Raw genomic sequence first — 25,090 nt, 5'->3', positions numbered from 1 at the left:
GCTTTAACTGGGATTTATGAAAAGCTACTTCCTGAAAGATTAAACAAAAGAGATATGAGTTTATTAATGAATAATAATTATCGCACAACACATGCATTCACACGAATGTGTAAATAATTAAATCTAGTAATCTAATTAGTTATATGATCACGCGGGCAGTCACACAATTGGCACAACAACAACACTCGCAAATATTAACATCTTTACATAATCACATCATGTAGAAATTAATCAGTGGCATCACTGAAACCCCCAATGAGCCATCCTCACACATGGCCCACCCTCTCATAACGTGTGCACCAGGGAGCCGATCCCCCATACATGGCCGATCGATCTAATCCTCACTTGACTATCCCTCTCATTGTTTTTCCATTCTCTCTTTTCTTTTCCAAACTAATAGGAGGCCACCCTGTGGTTTATCCATATTATCCATATTATATCATCAGGTGCACACGGGGCGCCGATCTCCTACACGGCTAACGGTCTCAGACACCGCCCTCACAAACCCATGGTGACCCACTTCATCCCAACTCCACACATACAAGACATAGCATTATCACAACACAATTAATCAAGTATTGCAATTAAATGCAAGCATAGCAAACAATTAATTAACATGATGCAAATACACAAGTAGACATTCATAGTTAATTATAATTAAATAGAGAAATAGTAATCAACAACATATTATAATAATTGATCCATCGAAAATAAATAAATAATTAAATAACTAAATAAATAATAATAATAATAATAATAATAATAATAATAATAATAATAACAACAACAACAAAATAATTAGAAAACTTTATTTATTATGTATTAAGTTAAAGAATTAATCTAATAAACCAATTAATTTAATTATTGATTAAGACTAACCTAGGTTCTATTGAAATTTCGGCAGAATCTCCCCTAGAATTTGATCAAACCATAATTCAATAGCAAATTTTCAAAGCCCATCCATTGGGCAATTCTCATCAACTCATCCCATCCGCCATAACTATAATCATTCATCTAATCATTTACTCAAATTATACAGCCCATCCGTCGGGCACTCAATTAACTCAAAAATCCAATCTTCCTCCAATCATGTCCCAAAGATAATACTAATCAGTACAATTGCTATAATATATCATTTTGGATCTACATAATCATATAGATATAATACACGTGTTTCAGTTTCTAATAACAACTAATACATATTCACTAACCATATAAGATTATTTATTAAATCATAAGCTTATTAGAATTACGCACCTAATCACCCTTAACCGACTAAGCATTCATTTTACTTTTCTTATGCATAACCAACTAGTTTTAGGCTAATGGTTATCCAATTATCTAATTAATTGTTTCCAATTTATGTTTCACATTTCAATTACCAACGATTATTCTAAAGGACTTAAAATTCTAAAGTTTCAAAATCAATTGTATTTAATTAAGCAAATAGTGATTTTAATTACATACTCATCATCTAATATAATTACAACTTCTAATAATTGTATCCTAGGTTCACATTCTCCTAAAAATTCTTCAATTAATTCACAACTTCAATCTAATATTTTGCAACCCTTCAATTAGCTATTTATTCGAAATCAACTAACTTATCTAATACATTTAAATTGGGAATTTATACCAAAACTTAGGAACGAGGCCTTAGAGCGTACCAATTGAAATTTTGACGATTCCACGATCCTTGCGAAGAGAGGAAAATTCTGTCCCTTGGTGCCTTGCCAGAGGCTCGCCGGACTGCCGCCATCCACGGTGGCGGGAAGTCGATTTTTGCCCAGAATTTTGCAATTCGCACACCAAAATGTTCGGAATCGTTTGTGGAAGCCGGATATAGTGTCGTTATCAGGAGGTAGTGACTTGTTTAGCCGGATCGACCACCATAGTCCTCTCCCCACCGCCGTCCATGGTGTTTTCAATTCCTTCCACCAAAATCGTCGTTTCTTGGATGGAAATTGTTCACACAAGACAGAGGAATCGATCAAAGCTCACCTTGAGGCCATCAGCTGCTTGAATCAAGCTTAATCAATGAAAATTGAAGGTTGGGAGCTGTCGAGGGTGACAGTACCATTTCGCGCCGTTGGGGACTCTTTCCATGTGAAGGGAGGCCAGAATCGTGGTCGTTGAGGCTTTAGGAGGCAGTCACCACTCACCGTCGTCGTGCGGTGGTTGGAAAATGTGGAGCGTGAGGGGAGAAGGGGCTGCTGAGCATTGGAGGAGGAAGAAGAAGAAGAAGAGAGGAAAAGAAAGAGGTAAGTCGGTTTCTAGATCATTCCGATTCGATTCGAATCGGTTTGGTCTGATTCAATGATTTGGCTCGATTTGCTTGGTTTTCGAATTTTTCACTTGGTTTTCAGAAAATTGAATCTAGTTTATAGGTCCGATTTAGTAATAATAAAAATATTTTTCTGTTGATTTCATTGGTTAGGTTTTATGATTATATTTTTAAATGAAAAATTTTTGAAAATGATTTTCTGGGTCGTTTCACTTTTTTCCTAAAAAATGAATTTCTATAATTTACTCAACGTATATATCTTACATCTGAAATGAAAAATATAATTATTATACAACCATGCGAAGCACAGAGGACCGCCAAGTATACATATTAATGAGGAATTGATTTTTGTTTGGCGTTCACATCACGGGTTAAACTATTGTAGAAATACAGACCCTAGCTCGTACTATTCAAGAATTTTTTTTAAAGGAAAATGTGATTCTTCAATTTAATTTGAATTGCTAGCTAATCTAATGCATGAACTTAGTATGAACAAGAAGATTTTAGTTTAGAAATAGGAATAGTATGAATATGGCAGCAACTACTATTGCTAGTTGCTTGAGCTTTTGTTATGCTATAAACCAAATGAAGTCACAAACCAAGTTCTTGATGCGATATGAGCTTAATTAAAAGGAAGACATATTTTTCTTATGGGCAATAGTTATTTTGGATACTTTGTGTTCTTTTAAATATGTTAACATAGAAAAGGATACATATATATTAATATTCTTATGTGAGCTAGTGTTGGTATATGTTTAAGTTGTGAATTGGTTACTTAGAGGATGTATTTATTAAAGTATAATTTAATTTAATCATTGGCTCTTAGTGAATAGGCTAAAATTTTAATGAATGTTTAAGTATGTTATTTATACCTTAAGCAAAAAATGAATGATAATAATGTGGTAACAAGTTTGAAAGTTACTTTAGGTTGTAAATTGATGGTGGAAGGTTGATGTTGTTATTTTGGATGGAGGAAGGCAAAATTAAGTTGCTTGATTGCCCGATGGATGGGCTGTGTAATAATTGATATGTATATATAAAAAAATTGTGATATTTAAACAGGTGGATAGTCCTATTTTTAGGAGAGGTGTTGCCGAAATGTCGGTGGAATTTAGACTAGTTATAACAGCTAGATATGTAGGTAATTTATTAGATATAATTCTTTATTAAATTAGTCATTTGTCTGATTCAGTTCCTTCTTTTACATTCTTAAATTCTTTAGATCACGTGGGTTCATCTGCTATTCTTCCAAGTCAAAATTCAAGCTAAATCTTCTTCTTTCCTACTGTGAGTAATAATTAAATAGTGCTTACCATCTTTATGATGCATAAATTATTTATTAAATAAAGTTATGTTTATCTAATTTTTAGGTAACTATTTCCAGATCAAATATATTTATATCCTTACATACAAGTTTCTTTTTGGTGAACTTGCATTGATTTGTATTGTTTGATTACTTGTGTTGTGGAATTGGGATGAAGTGGGTTATTTTGGATTTGTTGGATTTAATTTTCTATTGTGGGCTTAATATGTAAAATTAAATATGTACAGCAGTCCAATTGTAAAGTCAATTTCAAATGTGGTCTTGATTGTGAATAATTGACTATTGAGGTATCAACTAATTATAGATATTAAGTGTAGAGACCATTATATAATTCCTATTTCGTTAAAGGACCGAAATAGGAATTGTACTAACCCTACAGGTATATAAAGGTCGTGGTCCCCAGAGGAGTTGAATACGATTCAGTTTTACGTTCCTTTCGTACTGCTTCCGCAAAATCGATTCTTCAATTCTCTGGAAGGCTGCAAACCTAATTCTACACATCAAGATCGACGAACAACGATGTCAGGTACGCAACCTTTTCTTATTCAATCTATTTTGTTGAATCTAGTGATTTGCACGATCTAGGTTATTGTGGAATTATTTGAGATTAATTCTAACAAGTGGTATCAGAGCCTTGTGCATAATTGCTAGATTTTAGATTGGTTTTTCGTATTTTTTTTTATTTATTTGTTTACCCTACTGTTTATAGATTGAGGGTTTTGTTTAATAAAAAAAAAATGTATATATATATTTTTGTTTTCACTGTTCTTCGGATTCCCAAGAACAGGTAAGAGGTTTTGAACTAACGCCATTAACGATTAATTGTTCGTTTGGTATTTTTTTTTTTTTTTCCTTGCTGGCTGGATCTTGTTAAAAAAAAAAAAAAAAAAAAAAAAAAAAAAAAAAAAAAAACCTCCATTGTTGGCGGCGGAAAGGGGCTGGAACCTGTTATTTTCCGTCCCTTATCGTTTTGTTTTTTAGGTTAGGGATGGAAAATAACAGTTAGGTCCCTGGAAAATTTCATATTAGATCCCTAATTTTATATTTTTTTCGTATTAGTCCCTTAATTTTCTATAACTTCAGATTAGGTCCTTTAATTTTCTGTAACTTCAGATTAAGTCCCTAAATTTTCTGTAACTTCAGATTAGGTCCCTAAATTTTCTGTAATTTCAGATTAGGCCCTAAATTTTCTGTAATTTCAGATTAGGCCCTAATTTTCTGTAACTCCAGATTAGGCTTTAATTTTCTGTTTTCTTTCGATTAGACCCTGAACTTTATTTATTCAAATATATTTAGTCCTATTTTATAATTTAATCTCAAATTTAGTGACTTAAAGACTAGATTATAATTTTTTTTGGACTAAATAATTTTAGATTATTAAATATTTAGACAATCAATTCATTTAATTGCAATTGTTTTGTTTTAATTACAATTAAATGATTTAATTTGTCGACTTGAGATTAAATTTTGGAGTGATTAAGTCCCTATTGTGTTTGATATTTGTTAAAATAAATTGATTTGATCAATAAGTCACCAAAGTGACCTCTATTGCTTGAATTGATTTATTTTAGAATATTAGACAGGTGTATTAGAATTCGTTGCGGATAGTTAATCGGCCCAAAGGAAGGTTGCTATCTGGCTGAGTTTTGAATACATGTTTGGCAATAAATATATGATAATTGTTGGATTATTTTCATGACAATGATATATCGGCCCAAAGGAAGATTTATTATTTGTCAGGACTATGTTATCAATATTTGATTGCTGCATTGAGATACTAATTACAAGTTAATGTTTTACATCCAAAGATGAGAATATTAATGTTGTGTCTGTATCTTATTTCCATTTTTTGATCTCTACTTATGTGAATTGTTTCATTTGTGGATTGTGAGCTTATACTTATCTATTTGTTTATTTTCTCCGATGTCAGCTAACATGTCATTTAATCCTGATTGTGTCCCTAAACTTGAGGGATCAAATTTTGAGTCTTGGAAATCAGACATTATGATCTTTCTGGGCTGTATGGATTTGGATCTTGCATTCAGGATGGACGAACCTGCTTCTCTTACTGATACGAGCACTGATGTTCAAAGGGTTCAGTATGAGAAGTGGGAGCGTTCTAATCGCTTAGGTCTGATGATCATGCAGAAAGGAGTCCCAGAACATGTTCGAGACTCTGTCTCAGCTGAAAAGAACAATGCTCAAAACTATCTTGCCGAGCTAGAGAGGGCTTATGTCAAGAATGACAAAGCCGAAGTGGGAACACTTTTAGGAAAATTAACCTCCATGAAGTTTGCTGGCAATGGTGGTGTTCGGGAGCATATTCTTAGCATGTCTCATATTACAAAGAGACTGAAGGCGCTGGGTATGGCTTGACCAGATGACCTTTTAGTCCATTTGGTTATGAATTCTCTTCCTTCTCAGTATGGACAAATTAGGACTTCCTATAATTGTCAGCCGAATAAATGGACTCTTAACGAGCTCATTTCTCATTGTGTTGATGAGGAGGAAAAGATGAATTCTAACAAAAGAGAGAGTGCTCATTTTGTTTCTTCAGCTGGGAAGGGCAAGAACAAGAAAAGAAAGAGGCCTTCTGCAAAGACTGTTGAAAAGGCTATTGAGAAACCTGCTGCTGCTACTGCTGTAGATCCAGTACAAAAGAAGCCTTATGTGCCAAAATGCTTCTTTTGTGGAAAGACGGATCACTTGAGAAAGGACTGTCCTAAATTTGCTATTTGGCTTGCAAAGAGGGGGCTGCCTCAACTACAGAAAGCCAACTGACGGTGAAAGATACGTCTATGTAGGAAATGGCGATCTGGTTGAAGTAGAGGCAATTGGACATTTTAGATTATGTTTAAGTACTGGCTATTTTTTGGATCTTATAGATACTTTTGTTATTCCCTCTTTTAGAAGGAATTTGATTTCTGTTTCCTTTTTGGACAAATCTGGTTTTCATTGTTCTTTTGGAGACAGTATATTCACTTTATCTATGAATTCAAAAGTTTTGGGTACTGGTTGCTTGAATGAATGTGATAATCTATATATGTTAGACATTGATACTAGTTATCATGAATCCCTGCATGTTACTACAAGAGGTACCAAAAGAAAGTTGAATATTGATAACTCAGCTGTACTTTGGCATAGACGTTTGGGTCATGTATCCAAATCGAGAATTGAGCGTCTTGTTTCTGATGGTATCTTAGATACACTTGATTACACAGGTTTGGATTCTTGTATTGAGTGTATTAAAGGAAAACAGACTAAACAAAAGAGACTAGGTGCCATTCGGTCATCCAATGTTTTAGAACTGATTCATACAGATATTTGCGGTCCATTCCATATTGCAACTAGAAATGGCCAAAGATATTTTATATCATTCATTGATGACTATTCTCGTTATGGTTACTTATATCTCATTCATGAAAAATCTGAGTCTTTGGACGTGTTTAAATCTTATAAAGCCGAAGTTGAAAATCAACTAGGAAAGAAGATTAAATCTGTTCGATCTGACCGTGGTGGTGAATATTATGGTAAATATGACGGTTCAGGCGAACAACGTCCAGGACCTTTTGCGCTTTTCCTACAGGAATGTGGAATTGTCCCTCAATATACAATGCCTGGTACTCCCAGCATGAATGGTGTATCTGAGAGACGTAATAGGACTCTTATGGATATGGTAAGGAGTATGATTAGTCATTCTACTTTACCAGAGTCTCTGTGGGGTGAAGCGTTAAAGACAGCAGCTTATCTTCTCAATAGGATTCCATCTAAAGCAGTTGCTAAAACACCTTATGAACTTTGGACTGGACGTAAGCCTAGTCTAAAGCATCTTCATGTTTGGGGATGTCCAGCTGAAGCAAGGCCTTACAAGCCGAATGAAACAAAACTGGACTCCAAAACTATCAGCAGCTACTTTGTTGGATATTCTGAGCGGTCTAGGGGTTACAAGTTTTATAATCCTACTTCCAGAACTTTTTTTGAAACGAGAATTGCAACATTTTTTGAGGATGTTGATTTTGGAGGGAGAAATAAAGAAAGAAACATTGTCTTTGAAGAGGAACCAAGTAAGGATGATTCGGTTCTCATTCCTTTTGTTGTTTCTGATAGCGTACAGACTCCAGTTGCTCCTGTCCCTATTCAAGATCCAATTCAAGACAATGCTATTCTTCCTCAAGAACAAATTCAACAACCTCAAGAATTAGAGTCTGTTCAAATGCCTTTGAGGAGATCTACTAGGGAGAGAAGAAGTGCTATTCCAGATGATTATATAGTGTTTCTTCAGGAACATGAGGATACTGTAGACATGATAGATGATGATCCAGTTAGTTTCTATCATGCCATGCAGAGTTCTGACTCTCATAAGTGGATTGAGGCAATGAACGAAGAGTATAAGTCTATGCAAGACAATCAAGTTTGGGATCTTGTTCAATTACCTGAAGGAAAGAAACCCATTGGTTGCAAATGGATATTTAAAACCAAAAGGGATTCTCAAGGTAATGTGGAGAGATATAAAGCACGTCTTGTAGCAAAAGGCTTTACTCAAAAGGAAGGGATTGACTATAAAGAAACCTTCTCTCCAGTTTCTTCGAAGGATTCTTTTAGGACAATCATGGCCTTAGTTGCAAATCTTGATCTTGAGCTTCATCAAATGGATGTTAAGACTGCGTTTCTCAATGGCGACATTGATGAAACAATATATATGGTGCAACCAGAAAGTTTTATAATTGGAGATCCAAAACATCTGGTATGCAAATTAAAGAAATCCATTTATGGACTCAAGCAAGCTTCTCGTCAATGGTACTTTAAATTCAACCAAGTAATTGTCTCGTTTGGCTTTGAGGCAAATACTGTTGAAAATTGTGTGTACCATAAGTTCAGTGGGAGTAGGTTTATCTTTTTGGTCTTATATGTGGATGACATACTTCTTGCTACTAATTGTAAAGTCTTGCTACATGAAACCAAAGTTTTTCTTTCAAAGCATTTTGAGATGAAAGATTTAGGTGAAGCTTCTATTGTTTTAGGGATTCAGATACATCGAGACCGTTCTCGAGGTATTCTTGGATTATCACAAAAGAGCTATATTGATAAAGTGCTCAAGAGATTTAGTATGCAGAATTCTAGACCATTGGATACCCCTATTGCAAAAGGTGATAAATTTAGTAATCAACAATGTCCAAAGAGTGAACTTGAAATTCAGGAAATGCAAAAGGTTCCTTATGCGTCAGCTGTAGGAAGTCTTATGTATGTTCAAGTTTGTACTCGTCCAGACATTTCTTTTATAGTTGGCATGTTAGGTAGATATCTCAGCAATCCAGGAATGGATCATTGGAAAGCAGCCAAAAGAGTCATGAGATATCTTCAGAGGACTAAGGGACATATGCTCACATATAGGAGATCAGATCAGCTTGAGATCATTGGGTATACTGATTCTGATTTCGCTGGATGCCAAGATAGTAGAAAATCCACATCTGGCTACGTTTTTCTATTGGCTGGCGGTGCTATTTCTTGGAAGAGTGTGAAACAAACTCTAGTGGCAACCTCCACCATGGAAGCTGAATTTGTAGCATCTTATGAGGCATCCAATCAAGCTATTTGGCTGAGAAACCTTGTCACTGGGCTGCGTGTAGTAGGTGGAATAGAAAGACCACTGAAGTTGTATTGTGACAGCAGGTCAGCCGTTTTATTCTCCAACAACAACAGGAGCTCTTCTCGATCAAAACACATTGAGATTAAGTTCTTGGCTGTGAAGGAGAGGGTACAGAGTGGACAGATATCCTTAGAGCATATTGGAACAAACTCTATGATTGCGGATCCGCTTACAAAGGCAGTGATACCGAAAGTTTTCCATGAGCACACCGCTCATATGGGTATCGTTTTGTTTGAGACTGTCTAGTTTTAGTGGGAGTTTGCTCTTTATGTATACATTATGTTTTTGAATGCTCTATTTTGTTTTGGATATGTTTTATTATGAAATTTTGTTGAGTACTCATTTTGGTTGATGGTTACACTCTGTATTATTATTATTGTTTTGCTTGATCTCACTTTTGTTGGTGACCAGTTGGAAACAGACATTATGATCACATTACATGTAGTTTTCATGCTACACTTCTATAATGAATCTATGTCATTTAGGGGTATTGGTAATGTAGTTGATGATGAACTTAGTCATGAGATCTATGACGAATGTTTCTTCAGCTCTTTATTAATATAACTAATGGACGAGATTGTTTTTGGATACCTTGTATGACTGCGTTTGTTGAGCTCATTTTGGTGTATGTATTTTATTTAACATATGTTCGCCCAAGTGGGAGATTGTTGGATTTAATTTTCTATTGTGGGCTTAATATGTAAAATTAAATATGTACAGCAGTCCAATTGTAAAGTCAATTTCAAATGTGGTCTTGATTGTGAATAATTGACTATTGAGGTATCAACTAATTATAGATATTAAGTGTAGAGACCATTATATAATTCCTATTTCGTTAAAGGACCGAAATAGGAATTGTACTAACCCTACAGGTATATAAAGGTCGTGGTCCCCAGAGGAGTTGAATACGATTCAGTTTTACGTTCCTTTCGTACTGCTTCCGCAAAATCGATTCTTCATTTCTCTGGAAGGCTACAAACCTAATTCTACACATCAAGATCGACGAACAACGATGTCAGGTACGCAACCTTTTCTTATTCAATCTATTTTGTTGAATCTAGTGATTTGCACGATCTAGGTTATTGTGGAATTATTTGAGATTAATTCTAACACGTCTATGATACCATCGACCATGTATGGGGAGATTGGTGTCCCCATGTGCATCTGATGATATAAATTATATGGAAAACCACATGGTGGCCTCCTGATGGTAATGTAAAAGAAAAAAGAGAATGAAAAAACAATGAGAGGGTTGGTTAAGTGAGGATTAGACCGGTCGGCTACGTATTGGGATCGGCTCCCTAGTGCATACCTTATGAGAGAACAGGTTATGTGTGAGGGCGACTCGCTGGGGGTTTTGGTGACTCTACAGACCAATCTCCATTTGTTTAATTATGTCGAGATGATATTGTTCGTGGGTGCTGTTGATGTGCCATATGTGTGTTTAAATGAATGTTCACTTTTAGAATCCCTAGGAGCATATTATGTGATTGTATGGGTATGTATTATTTAATATTATTCATCGAGCTGAAGCACTCATTCCCTCTTCATCTAATATTTTTCAGGAATCCAGATTATTGCTTCTACATGTGCCAAAAGCCCTATCTTCTTTTCTCCACAAAGCTAGATAGTATAAAGATTAATTGAACAATAGGCCCTCAAATACATTTCTATTATTTTTAGTATATTTGTATATATCCGTAATTAGAATAGGAATATAGCATGTGATAAACTATTCGAATTGTGTGAACTCTGATGTAGTGATTTAGAAGTTGTGAATAAGATCTTGTGTTGAATATTGATCGGTAAGTTCCATAAATATTTTTATGAATGTTGATGAAATGATCATGGATCAGGCCCAAAATAGTATAAAATATTGAATGATGAAGTTGATTACGATTTGGGCTTCAATATAATATATAATTGATTATTCTTGAGATGGACTTGTCAGATATATATATATAACCTATGCCCTAGTGTCGGTCTAGCCACGATGACGGGTCATGACAAAATTAAATATGTCTTTTATCATTAAACTTAAAAATAGAAAATGTCTTCCCTCCTAATTGATGATTTGTGCATAAATTGACCTAAAATATTATTTTATAGAATAAATAAATATAAAGATGGACAAAAAATGTAAAATCAAAAAATATTTATAAGATATGAATTGCAATAAATAAAGTAATAGCTTCTATACTGCTTATCTAATTTTGTTCTTCTAAATTTATGTACTTAAATTTCTTACTTATCATTCATAATTTTTTTCAAATTTTTTTATATATGCATTTCAATGCTTCGATTAATTACTCCGAGAGGATATAAGTTCTAATTAATTTTTTCATCAGTATTTTATGTTTATACAGTAAAATACTTTCTCTATTTCAATCGGTGATGTCTAAATACTATACTAGCATTCCTTTTTATTTCAAGTTTATTTCATGAATAACTTACTCATTAGTTAGAATAAATATTTTCAATTTCACATGATACATTTGAATTGTACTATCTATACATTGTATGCACTTTAAATTTTTAGCAATTTATTCAATACACATTTTATATTTTAAAAATAAAGCTACTATATAGCTACGCAGAGCGCGAGAAACCACCTAGTTAAATAATAAAGAAACTGTTTATAATTTTGCCCTTCAGCAACGGCTATACTTGACATTTATAAATGAGTTTAAAACAGCAAACATTAATAATGGAACATGTCACATTATCGAGCTCCAATTATAAAATATTTTTGCTCCTACTTCGAAGATTTAAAATCTGCACCAAAAAATAATCAAGAATACACCTTATATTATCTACTGAAGAAGATGCTCACCGATTACTTGAAAAATACAATTTACAAAAGCACCAAGAGAAAGAGAGACTGCTATTAGTGTTTAACATTTTCAATAAATAATAAATTAACATGTGTTATTGGATTCTGCGTGCGCGTCAATTTAGTTTTGCTACTCGAAATCTCCATGCAAAATACGCGGAATGTTGATTTGAATAACCATTAGAAAAAGGGAAAAAGGAAAAAAAAAAAAAAAAAGAAAAATTCAAAGTCTCGACCCCAAAACCTACGATATATGCTAATAAAAAATGAACCATTCTTTACTTAATTACGGTAATATTTCCCTTTTTTGAAACAATTCAATTCTTCAAGCGCTGGCTATAAATATGTTTGGATTTGTCTCAGGTGTTTAATGCTTAAATTAAGAACCATAATCTCTCTCTCGAGTTGCAGTTATAGCCCAAGTCTCCTAGTTCTCTTGCCTTTGATTCAAAGACCAACTCTTCAACCTTCAACTGGTACAAATATTTCCATGTTCTTTTTAATCATTCTTTGCTTTTTCACATGCTTTTATGCACTCTGGTATTGTAAATTTTCCTTTCTTGAATGGTAATTAAATAGTTATCTGCTCTTTTTATAAAATTTTCTTGCTAATTTTAGTTACAGGCCGTGGCTATATTTAGGGACGGACCAGTTCAGGTCTAAGAGGGCATTGGAAAGAGCAAGGATAATAAAGAGTAAGCGTTTTGTTCGTTTACATCTCTAATTTTACAGTGATGCTAAAATGACAGGTCTTAATCGGGTGCAATAGGACATTGTGCACTTAAATTTTTTTAAAATACTTATAATTTTTCAAGGTCTAAAAAAAAATAATTTACTACTTTGATTATTTGATAAGAGGATAATATTGGATAATTTTTAATGATAAATCACTCTATTTAAAAAGTTATTGGTTCGCTCTGTGGGAGGTACGTGTAAATGGTCATCGTTTTATTTTGATATTTATGTTTTGTCTTTATTTGTAAGTGCATCAATGAACGTGACATTTTTCAAAATTTTAAAAGGTTTTCTTTGACTTGACTAGTATAGCATGTCGCATTGTTTTGGAATGCAGAAATTTTAGTTATTATAACAAATTTTGTCTAAATTTTCTGTTTTGTTTTTTGTTTTCTAATATCAAAGTAGGATGGTTTTTTTTTTTCCCTTTTTTAGAAGATAAAACTTATAATAGTAAAAATTAGTTGATAGTTAAAAATGAAGTTATCAAAATTAAATGCGATTAAGTCTCCAGTCGAATTAAGCAATCTCTAGTAATGGGATCCGCACACCGATGGTTTACATAAAGAAAAATCTCTATTGAAGCTATTAATACTTCAACTTTAAATGATTTTATATAGACCAACACAAGCTTATAAGTGTTTATAAGTGTTGTATTATTAGAACTAATTTTGCAAAATGTTAATTGATTTTTTTTTTATTAATTGGGAGGCTGGATGGCCCAAATAATCCAACTCACTATAATAAGAACTTGAGATTTTCCAATCAGACTACATTTGATTGACAAATGTCAATTGATTTATGTTAATCTCAATATGTTATTTCGTTATTATTAAATGTGAGATTTTATTTCCCATCGTAACTGACACTTACTCGTACATCGTTTCTCTCAATTCCGGGTCATTTTCAGCCTCCATAAGTTCATTACTCAACATGGAGAAAGTCCTAGCTGAAAATGGAGTGCAAGAAATCAAGCTACTTGCTGCAATCAATGATGAACATGAAGGTGTTATTGTGGAATTGAGTGAGCCTATGAGCAAGGAAGTCCTTGCCTTAATGCTTAAAGCTTCAATTGCTCAATGGAGAAAGCAGGTTTCATTCCAATATACAAATATCATTTTAGATTGGTCTGCTGTTATTATCTATCTATAATGATTGGATTTGGAAAAACATATGCAGGGTAAGAGAGGCATCTGGATCAAAGTTCCCATTGAAATGGCCAATCTCATAGAAGTAGTTGTTAAGGTGATTTCCAGAATTAGCAATGTAAATCATTAATTAACTTCTGTAGATTGTTCAAGATTTGCCTTTTCTTTTCTGCTAATATTTGATTGTGTAATTTTATTCACAGGAAGGATTCTGGTATCATCATGCAGAGCCAAAATACTTGATGCTCGTGTCCTGGATCCAAGAAAGCACTCATACTATTCCGGCAAATGCCAGTCACCGTGTGGGTATAGGTGCATTTGTCATGAATCAAAACAGAGAGGTATAAATCATTCTAACTTTCTGCTTTGAAGTTGATTTCTTAGTAGCTCGAGTTCTTTCTGTAAATTATATACGCATTTAAAATTTCTATTTAAAGGTACTAGTGGTCCAAGAAAAGAACGGAATATTTCAAAAGATGGGTGTCTGGAAGTTTCCCACTGGAGTTGTTGATGAGGTACGTTATTCTTTTTATTTTGCATCTTGGAACATCAAACAATTTATAGGGTTACCTCATTTCCAGGGAGAAGACATCTGTGAAGCTGCAATAAGAGAAGTTAAGGAAGAGACGAATGTAAGTTACTGTATATAACTTGCAACTCAACTTAAGCTGGAAATTTAATTTTTTTTTCTTTTTTTGCCAACAGATTGATACCGAATTTGTAGAAATATTAGCATTCAGGTATGCTTTCTACTAGACTATTTTATAGTCATCTTCTTTTGTACTCAACTTAGTCCTTATTCTGATTTACCATTGCGAGTGGTGGATCCACAAAATCTAATTAGTGAGGACAAGGTATGAAAGTAATAATTCACGTGTGTAAAAAGTAAAAATGTAATGAGTAAATATAAATTAATATAATTATATACACTAAAATGTAAAAAACCATAAACTAAATTGTAAAGCACTAGTGGAGGCAAGTGCCCCCCATTGCTCCATTGCAGATCCGCTCCTAGCCATTGCCCTTACTTTTGCTAGTACGTGTCCATGCTAAATGGGGGTGATGATATGACCTTATCTTCATAGATTAAACTTGCCTAGACTCTATTTATGAACCCATCCATAGCTCAAATCAATGAAAGTAATAGAACTATAGGTCCATTATGTTCATATACCATAATTGTCAAAAACATTCTTCTAAAATGTCCATTCAAGTTCTTTGTCACATTGTCCGTACAAAAACTTTAGAATCTTCTTATTACCTATTAACTCCTAGAACAGACGCCTAGACTTGGTCAATAGCCTATCCGTGAACCAAATCAATAAACAAAAATGAGGGTATTTCCGCCGGAAAAAAAAAGGATAAAACATGAATAATTTTCAAAAACCTCTTATTTTCATTGATTTGATTCATACGGAGAGTCAATGGACCCTGTCTAGGCAAGTATTTTCTTTTACCTACCTAGATTTTTTAATATTACGGGAGAAATTCTTATTTCTGGAAATTACAGTTACCTAACCTTTCATATGAATTGTAGGCAAAGCCATAAAGCATTATTTGGAAAGTCAGATATTTCCTTTTTATGTCTACTGCAACCCGTCTCCTTCGACATTCAGAAGCAGGAATTAGAGATAGAGGCAGCCCAGGTACGTAAGCTTTCATCAAAAGCATATTTTCCAAAACAATTGTGTTTGATTGGACTTAAATTTCTAATACTACATTTTTACCATAAATTGTTACTTGCTTTTTGGTGCAGTGGATGCCATTGGATGAATATTTCTCACAACCATTTGTCCAGAAAAATGAACTTTGGAAGTGCAGCTTTGATATATGCTTGACAAAGATAGATAAGAGCTATTCTGGGTTTTCTCCAGTGTCTATTGCATCAAATCTTTCAAATGAAAAGAGTTACTTCTACTTCAACAATCGAGACCTGAAATGGCAGTAAGGTCTATTTGTCACTTTGTCAGCTCGATCGTGCAAATTTGCCATGGAAAAGATCGTAGTTTTGCAATTTTTGAGTTTTCGTAAAACAATGAATTAATGTTGGTATTTAGATTCATTCCTTAGAAAGAAAAATAAATATTGTTATTAGTGCATTATTTGATTCATTATTCTATTGTATAAGTTCGGTCAAATAAAAGTCTCTTTGCTGGTTCTAAGAGTGTTTTTTTTTTTTTTTTTTTTTTTTTTTCCGAAGGAAGGAAATAACTATGAAAAATATCTAAAGAAAAGTATTTTTCCTTTATTTGAAAGAGAAAGAAAATATTGAAATAAGTAACCTTTCGCCTATTTTTCACCTAGTCCACATATTTTGAATTTCTCCAATCTAGAGAGAAAATAATGGAATAAAGTAGAAATTTCACTTACATTTATTAAATTATCCAAATAATCTAAATTAATTAATAAAATTTAACATTTTCTAAGTACTTCATTATTTAAGTAAGGGTATAATAGTCTTCCAAAAATAACATTTTTTTACTCTAAAATTTTATCATTTCCAAATAGAGAAAAATAATTTTTTTTTCCCTTCATTATTTCCAAACATAAGGGAATGCATGACCACAGTTCTATAATCGTCGGTTTCAATTTTAAAATGGCCCCTTTGATTACAAAGAATGGTGAAATTGGAACCAAACTGCTCTTAGACGGTTTTAAAGATGATTCCAAAACTATCCAGTTATTGTTTGATTCTAAGTTGAAACCTGAATTAGGAACTTTTTTTAATTTTCTTTGACTTTTTTTTTAGTTTTTTAACATGCATAAATAATAATAATAATAATTTAATAAAAAGACCGAAAAAATAAACAAAAAGTTTTAAAATATATATTGTAAAGTTTAATGAATTTAAATTAAAAACATTTGTATTGGTTCTTTTTTGGGAAAAGAGCAACGAATCCACTGACTGACAGCTTGGATTGTCAATTGCGGGCGTACTAGGTGTGTGAAGTACACCAACTGAAAATTAAAGTGCGCTTGATCTGACTTCTAGGCTATGGGGTTGGATCCACGGTATACGCTTTACCAGTTATGTGATTAAAATAAATTTGAGCAGAGGAAATTATAAAAAGAGTTTGATTGTTTGAAATGTAAATAGAATTTTGATTGCTTGTATTGAAATGAAAGCTTGAAATTACAAAGAATGTAAATAAACGGTGCTTAGGAAAAATAAAGACAATACTGAGAAAATTAAATTGCTTGACTCATTGGAGAGTTTGATTTGATTTATTGAAATCATCGGGGAATTTTTGGTTGTATTTTTGTTGTCCTTTGGCTCCTTTTATAAGCTTCACAAGTGGTTACCAAATAAATCCACTAACACACGTTTCCATTAGTTTATTTGGTAACTCACCTTCCTGTACGTGAAAACCGCTTAAGGAGGGCTCTTTTTGTTCAATTATAGCTCACGTTTCTTTCCCTTTTTTAAAAATAATTAATTAATAAAAAATAATTAATTAATTAATTATATTAAAACAATATTAATTGAATCTCAGTTAATTAAAAATCGAAGCCCAAACCCAAAATACAAAGCCTAATTTAAAAATTCACAAAATGGATTCAATAATTGCCCCCTCATATTAAGTTATGCCTGATAGTTCATACTTAATATGTTAGCCCATTTTGAAAATACTAACCCATTTTTAATTAAAAGTTCAAAAATTTAAAATACAATCCAACAAATAAACAAGATACCCCAACACTATATTCACTTTCTCTTTTGAGCTGTCATCCTTCATGGTTCTTTTCCTCCTGCAACAAATTTTTGATAATAAATCTTTAACATTGTTTGCTTGGCCAATTTTGGCCCCGCCGTCACACATGATTTCGTCTTTTTATATATATACACACTGCACGTTCGTCAATTTCTTTCTTTTCTTCTTTTTTTTTTAAAGGAAATTTTACGAACTATTTGGTGGCCATCTTTGGCCCACCATTACACCTACACACACATCACTTTTACTTCTTCTTTTTCTTTTTCGTTTGCTCTCTTTTTTCTTTTTTTTAAAAATAATATATATATATATATATATAGAAATAATATATAAATTATTTTTTTATAAATATAATAAAAAGTGGGTCCTTTTAGATAGCAGTGAATCTGTGAAATGAGAATTAATGGTTTGTTTCCTGTGTTTTACCTTTGATATGTGCATAAATTGTCACTTTTATTCTTAATATTTTTGGTATTTTGAGTTGTTTTCAAACTTAAATCAGTTGGTTGAACAATTTTTATCAATTAGACATGATCTAAGTTATTTTTTTGAATAATATCATTTAATTGAGGAATTTTCAGCATTGTTAATATTCTGACCATTGTTTGCTTCTTCAGGCATAACTGAATGTATAGATGTTCAAATTGATTGATTTGTGAGTCGTTGGAAAGATAGAAAGGAGCTCTACAAATTTCTAAGAGGAGGCAAGATTCAATTCAGCCTTGAAATTCATCAAAAAGAGCTATGAATCTAGAACAAATGTCATGAATGAACATGCATGAAGGGGTTTTATTGTTTAAGACATATCTGGAGCTCCAAGAGTCAAAATTAGCTTAGCCCAGGCCCATTTGAATCTTAGAAGATGGACCTACAGTTGCTGTGAAGACAACTAAATGAAGTGAGGTCGTTTTGATTGTCAAAAACGCCATAAAAGATCACGTTTTGAGCAGAAATATTTGCTTCAACCTGATCTGGTTTTTAGGTCGTATCTTCTGCTGTGAGTGTCCGTTTTGGGCGAGCCTTAGTTCGTTAGAAAGGTGAGAAGGAAATCTGCAAGTTTGTTGAAGAAGTCAGAATCAGATTCGAAAAGGAAGTTGCTGCAAAATGGGAGAGAAATCAGAACAATAAAGATTTTTGTTGACTGTTTTTTAAAGTTTCCAAGTAACTAGAGATTCTTTGGGTCTTTTGAGAGGCTATATATAGTTGCGATTCTGAAGCAGCAGAGGCACGTTTTTCTTCCCACATAGTTCACCATCTAATTTGAGAGTTTGTTTCGTTTTCTTTTGTTTTAGTGATTGAAAGGCATGAATATGAGTGACTAATTTCTTAGTTCAGTTCAAGGCATTCAATTTCCATATATATAATTGTGAGACTTGTTCTTTATTTAAATAATTGTTCTTTGAATATCTGTTGTTTCTTATAATTAAGGTGTTAATTCTATTGGGTGATTTGCTAAAAAGGCCTATTAGTTAATTATTTGGTAGGATTAAGTGCTATTTCATCTTCATAATCCGTAATTGTTGTGAAAGATTGAGTGTTAGTAGCAATTAGGTTTTACTAATTATGTTCCGATTTTTCGATAATAATCTAAAGAAACAATAGGGTTGAATTAAATAATTTATGCTTTTTAAATTATTGTTCAAATTTAACTGCTTCATGTCCTTACTGCTTTTATTAGATTGAAAAGGATTGCTTAATACATGCTCATTTAATAATTAGAGTTAATAAGGGTGCTGGGCTCAAATTAACTGTAATAGGGAAGTTAGGGAATTTATCATGCTTATTGGTAAGTTTCAGTTAAGTATTTAAAGAGTAATTCATTCAAAATTTGTCTGTGATCATTTATACATTGGATTATAAATTGCCTTGAATTGAATGTTTATTAGATTGAGTTTCAATTTAAGTTAATAGTCAGTTTTATTTTGATTTCTCTAAGTGAATTTTTAAAAGCCAACCCCCCTTTTTTCTCTTTACAAAATATCACAAAATTTAAGATTTCAGTCTCTAGGGTTCGACCTGAATTTACCACTTATGCAATTAAAATTCAGTAATTAATTTTCGGTGGAATCGACAACCATCAACCTTCGATGAATTTTTTAAAAATTATAGCTATGGAACCAATAAAAAAAATTATTCCAGAGGCATCAAATTTTCGATACCAATTCCATTAGTAATTATTTTTCTTGATTTTGGCACCAGTGAAAATATTTTTCTACTCTAACAAAGGGAAAGAACTAGTTCCTCTGAGATGGAATATAAATTATGTACCTTTAATTTTTCAGTGACTGGTCCACTGTTCCATTTGCTAACTCCCAGGGCGGTGCCCTTGCTAATGCACCAGCTCCTCAAGTAAGTTCCTCTGTTAAACTTTGCATCCCTCTTTTCTGATAGGTTCTCTCAAGGGACATTTGCGATTGGTTCCTCATCCTCTCTATCAACGTTGTTTCTAGATATATTTTCCAAGTTGAGGCGACTTTACTGGCTCATACATCGGCAGTCTCTTCTTTTCACTGATTAAGATTCAGATGTTCCATCTATCTCTTATCCACAGGTATGTTTTCTATCGCATCTGCTTATCTTTGTTTGATCCACCTGCTTATACTTCACAAACAACTCCTCTTCCAATTTTATCCAATGTTATTATTGAGATTAATGATCCATTACCTGAATTTACTCCTGTTATTTTGAGTGATCTACCTTCTTCTTCTTGAGTGCAGGCTTAGATAGAAAGTTAAGAGACACACTCCTCTACTATTACATAGCACCAGTGGACTTGGCACCAGTCAAATATATGAACCTTGACTGACCTTTTTTTTTTTTTTGAATTTGTATGAATATATTTAAAGCCGTAAATCGGCCTTTACACATTTATTAAAGAAACGGCTACTAGACCTGTTTACTTTATTCATGATTGTCGTGGGATTAGTTATGTCACTTGCCTATAATTATTGTATTGCTTGCTACAGTAACCTTTCTTAATGGGGTCGTGGGATCATCCCCACTGCCATTGTCGATGATCCTTCATTTCCCACCTAATGGGATAGTACTCCTTGAGGTAATAACTACTGGCATTTCTCTTACGCAGCTCTCTTATACTACTTGCTAGCCAATAAACGTTTCCTCTAAGCCTTTATGACCATAAAAATGTATGATCTTCTGTTTCAGCTCAGGTTTCAATAGACTGCTAATATATGAAATTCTTGAATTCCTAGGTGTACTGAGGTTGACTTCCTCTAAAAGAACTTTGACTTTAGTAAGAACATCGTCTAGCTTAAGAAATATTATTCTTCCACAAAGATCACTTCAGCACCATTAACCTCTAGGTACTCCTCTGTAGCTAACTTGTCAAATAGTTACTGCAAATAAATTATGGAGATAGTAGTTGCAGCTGTTGCCATCTCCTTATTAGTACATGACTTAATAGTCATAGAGCTCTGAGATATTAGTCTCCCACCTCGGCCTTTTGTAAGGAATGATAGCTAATGATGGCATTGAACTAACTCCAGAGATCTTTACATTTGATGAGCTATCAGAAGATGTGTTAGGATCCTTTGAATCTTCACTAATTAAACACTCTACTTGTTTTGTGGCTCCAGCTCCCTCTGAAAGTTTCTGCTGCCAATATTATTGTGACTCTTTAGGTGTCTTCAAGGACTTCGAATGAACCTGCAGCTTCTTCAATTGATCAATGATACTCCTCATATCTATTTTAACAATCTTGATATATGCCACAGGAGGGAAAGGATCCTCATCAATCAACATCTGCTCTTTGTCAAGGAACCTCAACACTCCTCTGTTAATGCGATCCTGTAGAACATTCAATAAACTCCAACAGTTATTAGTATTATAGTTCTAGGAATCATGGTAGTTACAATATTGCTTGCCCTTTATCTCTTCTTTTGTCGGCAGCTTATGACCAGATGGAAGAGATATAAACTTTTCCTTCAGCAAGAAATCAAATATCTCCTTTGTCTTAGAAACATCAAATGTGAGTTGAGTCTCTGAGCTGGATTTCTTCTTCTAAGGAGCTGTCTTTAATAGAGCTCCAAAGGTTTGACACACAAAGGAACCTAAATTCACCAAGTCAGCCACAATTATTTCCTGATGAAGCTCTTGATAATAAGTTCCTAGTGAGCTTCTTTTCATCTTTGATTCTTCTTTCAGCAGCTCTTCATATTTTACTACCTTAGCCACCAACTCATAGAAATCTCTAAACTCCATCCTTTGGAATTTTTTCCTCAACTTGAAGTCCAAGCCTCTTTGAGCCATCTTGACAAACTTGTGTTCCGGTGAGAACGCCTGACACTTGTTCCTCAGCTTCTTAAACCTTACAATAAATGAGTCAACTGTCTCTCCATTTCTTTGTGTCATTCTGGATAACTCGGCCACACAAACCTCTAGCTCAACTGTAAAGAACAGGGTATGGAAGAGACGCTCCATCTCATACCATGAATTGACTGAGTTCCTCGAAAGTGGTGAATACTATGTAAAAGTTGTGCCCGTCAAGGAGTTAGTAAATAATTGCAACTTATAATTAGCAAAATTCTCCAAATTGGTGAGTTCACCACATTGGATAGTGAATCTGACTGTGTGCTCCACGGTCAATTGTCCATCTTCTCCAAAGAACAATGTGAAGTCTGGAATTATATAGACCCTAGGATAAGGGTTATTTATGTCAATGGTTTCTAAGTAAGGCTTCACGAACTTTGGGCATCTAACCTGCTTGAGGCTAAGCCCATACAGCTTCTGCACAACATCCCTCAGAATATCCATTGTGACTTGGGGAATTTGAGGGACATGGTTACTTGCCGCTTGAGGAACTGTAGTGACACCGGTGTATGTATTCTAGTGAGCTGCATTCAAACCAAGCCCCCTAGTTCCTTGGCTTCCTCTTATGCCTGTCAACAACCGAGGAGTATGAAAAGCCTCAGCTTCATAGACGCTTGAGTGAGTCATAGGACTAGTGGTCCCAAAAACAATAGTAGGAGTCACTATAGGTCTGCCAGTAAGGGGCCTGTCTGGAGTGGTGTCTTTGATGGGTGGTGCACCGGCTCTTCTCTCCGATGTGGTGGTTGATATCTCTCTTCAATAAGAGCACGACCACTATTAGTGCCCTCGAGGGACTTTGAGGCAATTGCCCCCCCAAGTTCTTTGGTACACTTGGATGGAGATTCATTCTCCTCCTTAGCAGAAGACTTGTAGTAGGAGATTGATTGACAGGTGAGTCCACAACATCAGTTTTCTTTCTAGTGACCTTCTCCATGAAGATATTCATGGTTGGCAGCAATTGGGGCGTCATATAACTATTATTCCTCTGTGCTTCCAACATCACCTTCACATCAGAAAAACTAAAGTTAATGACAACATCATCAGAAACAGAAGGTATTTTACCTGAGCGTTTATTGAGATCATCAAAGGCAAGTGCAACTTCTGGGGGATTTTGAGCAGGAGAGTTGATTTCTCCTTCCTCATGAGGAGATGCTCCTCTTTCAGGGCTTCCAAGGGCTACTCTCGTAGGTCCTCCATTTGAATCTAGAGACTCAGTAGTAGTTTTTTTTTCAACAGTAGAACGAGTTTTTTGAGTTATGGTGTCCTCTCAAAACTCAGGTGAAAGATGGAATGCCCAAAAGTGTCCCACTGAGTGCGCCACAAAAGATTGTTGGTTCTTTTTTCGTAAAAGAGCAACGAATCCGCTGGCTGATAACTAGGTTGTGAATTGCGGGCGTGCTAGGTGTGTGAAGTACACCAACTGAAAATTAAAGTGCGCTTGATCTAACTTCTAGCCTGAAGGGTTGGATCCACGGTATGTGCTTCACCAGTTGTGCGATTAAAGTAAATTTGAGCAGAGGAAGAGAGTTTGATTGCTTGAAATGTAAATAGAATTTTGATTGCTTGTATTGAAATGAAAGCTTGTAATTACAAAGAATGTAAATAAACAGTGCATGGGAAAAAATAAAAACAATGCTTAGAAAATTAAATTGCTTGACTTGTTGGAGAGTTTGATTTGATTTGTTAAATTCGTCGGAGAATTTTTAGTTGTATTTGTGTTGGGCTCCCTTACTCCTTTTTGCTTCATAGGTGGTTACGAAAAGGGTCCACTGACACACCCATTACTTCCTTTGGTGGCCCGCCTTCCTGTACTTGAAAATGAGTGCTTTTTTTGTTCAACAGCGGCCCACGTTTCTTTCTCTTTCTTTTTAATTAATTAATCAATAAAAATAATTAGTTAATTAATTACACTAAACAATATTAATTGGATCTCAGTTAATTAAGAATCGAAGCTCAAACCCAAAATACAAAGCCCAAAATTTTAAAATTCACAAAATAGGTTCAACAATTTGAATGGGAGCAATAATTTTTTTATTTTTTCATCTTTTTCCACTTACAATTTATAAGTTATATTTATTTTACTAAATTTTGAAGTGATGGTATAATTACTGCATTTTTAGCGGATGAAAATTGAACTTAATTTTAAAGTCAAAAGTTAATTGAATTAATTTTTGCACAAATTTTTGTATTTCTGTTCTTTGATTTTTATTTTGATTAGTTTGTGAATTTCTTTTTCTTGATTAAGGAATTATAGATTTGTTGATGAGTTGTAGGTTGAGACAATGATTATTGCAATGAGTTAAATGCTTGACCTGTGCTTTTTATGAGTTCTCTTCCACCTAAGCTTTGTTTATGTTTTTCCCCAAATTTTCTTATTGTAATTATTTATTTGGTTGCTTTTTTTTATCTTTGGGTTTTCTATGATCTGGGTTTTTTTTTTTTTTAATCTCTTTCCTATTAATTTGTTGAATTAAGTTGATGAACAAGACAGGCAATCTAGTCATGTTAGTGCCCATCCCATGGCATGTGCTTAGCACATAAGGCTTTGATGGCTCACTTATTTGGACCCTAATCAAAGATACAACTGTTTGTGGGCTCTAGTCATCCGAATTGCTAATTCAGTCGGATACGTCACAATAAATACTTAATTGAAAATTTTTAATTTAAACAATTCATTGCAAAAGTTTTCTATTTAAATACCAAAATAGAAAATTTTAAAAACTTCAAATAATAAATTTATAGTTAGCCTTTTTTTTCTTTTTTTTGAAAATTCAAGGCATATTTAATATTTGGCTGAATATTTGTATTTGTACAAAGAGCAGGGCTTCCTATTTTTCCTTCCAACACATTGATCCTTTTCGATTGTGTCTTCCCTCCAAATTTATCAACCAAATAAAGTCGTGCAATCAATTGCTTAAATTATGGAGATCAAATATCATAGTTTTATTTAGTAATACACCCTCACAAAGAATCAAATATCATAATTTTATTTAGTAATACACCCTCATAAAGAAGGGAGAAAAAAAAAATCCTAAATATGGAGACAACAATAATAATAATAATAAAAGATCTGTTAT

At 33.6% G+C, this 25,090-nt stretch overlaps 2 protein-coding genes across 2 annotated transcripts; both read left to right on the top strand.

Annotated features, from left to right (window-relative positions):
* The first annotated feature begins 3,788 nt into the window (after positions 1–3,788).
* On the top strand, positions 3,789–5,984 carry LOC149498444 (uncharacterized). The gene is made up of 2 exons (XM_089717325.1): positions 3,789–4,134; positions 5,539–5,984. The coding sequence occupies exons 1-2, from the start codon at positions 4,128–4,130 to the stop codon at positions 5,982–5,984; spliced, it is 453 nt and encodes a 150-aa protein (XP_089573451.1). The 5' UTR covers positions 3,789–4,127.
* A 6,270-nt stretch (positions 5,985–12,254) lies between these two features.
* Positions 12,255–16,118, top strand: LOC105636234 (nudix hydrolase 2). The gene is made up of 10 exons (XM_037636955.2): positions 12,255–12,564; positions 12,707–12,783; positions 13,734–13,915; positions 14,003–14,068; positions 14,175–14,312; positions 14,409–14,486; positions 14,553–14,603; positions 14,677–14,711; positions 15,509–15,617; positions 15,728–16,118. The coding sequence occupies exons 3-10, from the start codon at positions 13,757–13,759 to the stop codon at positions 15,917–15,919; spliced, it is 828 nt and encodes a 275-aa protein (XP_037492883.1). The 5' UTR covers positions 12,255–12,564; positions 12,707–12,783; positions 13,734–13,756; the 3' UTR covers positions 15,920–16,118.
* The last annotated feature ends 8,972 nt before the right edge of the window (positions 16,119–25,090 follow it).

The sequence above is a fragment of the Jatropha curcas genome, chromosome 2 (assembly GCF_041381405.1).
Source record: "Jatropha curcas cultivar XTBG-Jc1 chromosome 2, XTBG_Jcur_1.0, whole genome shotgun sequence".
Classification (NCBI taxonomy): Eukaryota; Viridiplantae; Streptophyta; class Magnoliopsida; order Malpighiales; family Euphorbiaceae; genus Jatropha; species Jatropha curcas.
Note: the sequence above shows the minus strand (reverse complement) of the source record. Positions and strands in the feature narration are given on the sequence as shown.

Coding starts and splice junctions, on each gene's coding strand:
- LOC105636234 (XM_037636955.2), top strand. CDS start 13,757: ATGGAGAAAGTCCTAGCTGAAAATGGAGTGCAAGAAATCAAGCTACTT. Junction 14,313..14,408: donor TCATGAATCAAAACAGAGAG/GTATAAATCATT, acceptor TTCTATTTAAAG/GTACTAGTGGTCCAAGAAAA. Junction 14,712..15,508: donor GTAGAAATATTAGCATTCAG/GTATGCTTTCTA, acceptor TATGAATTGTAG/GCAAAGCCATAAAGCATTAT.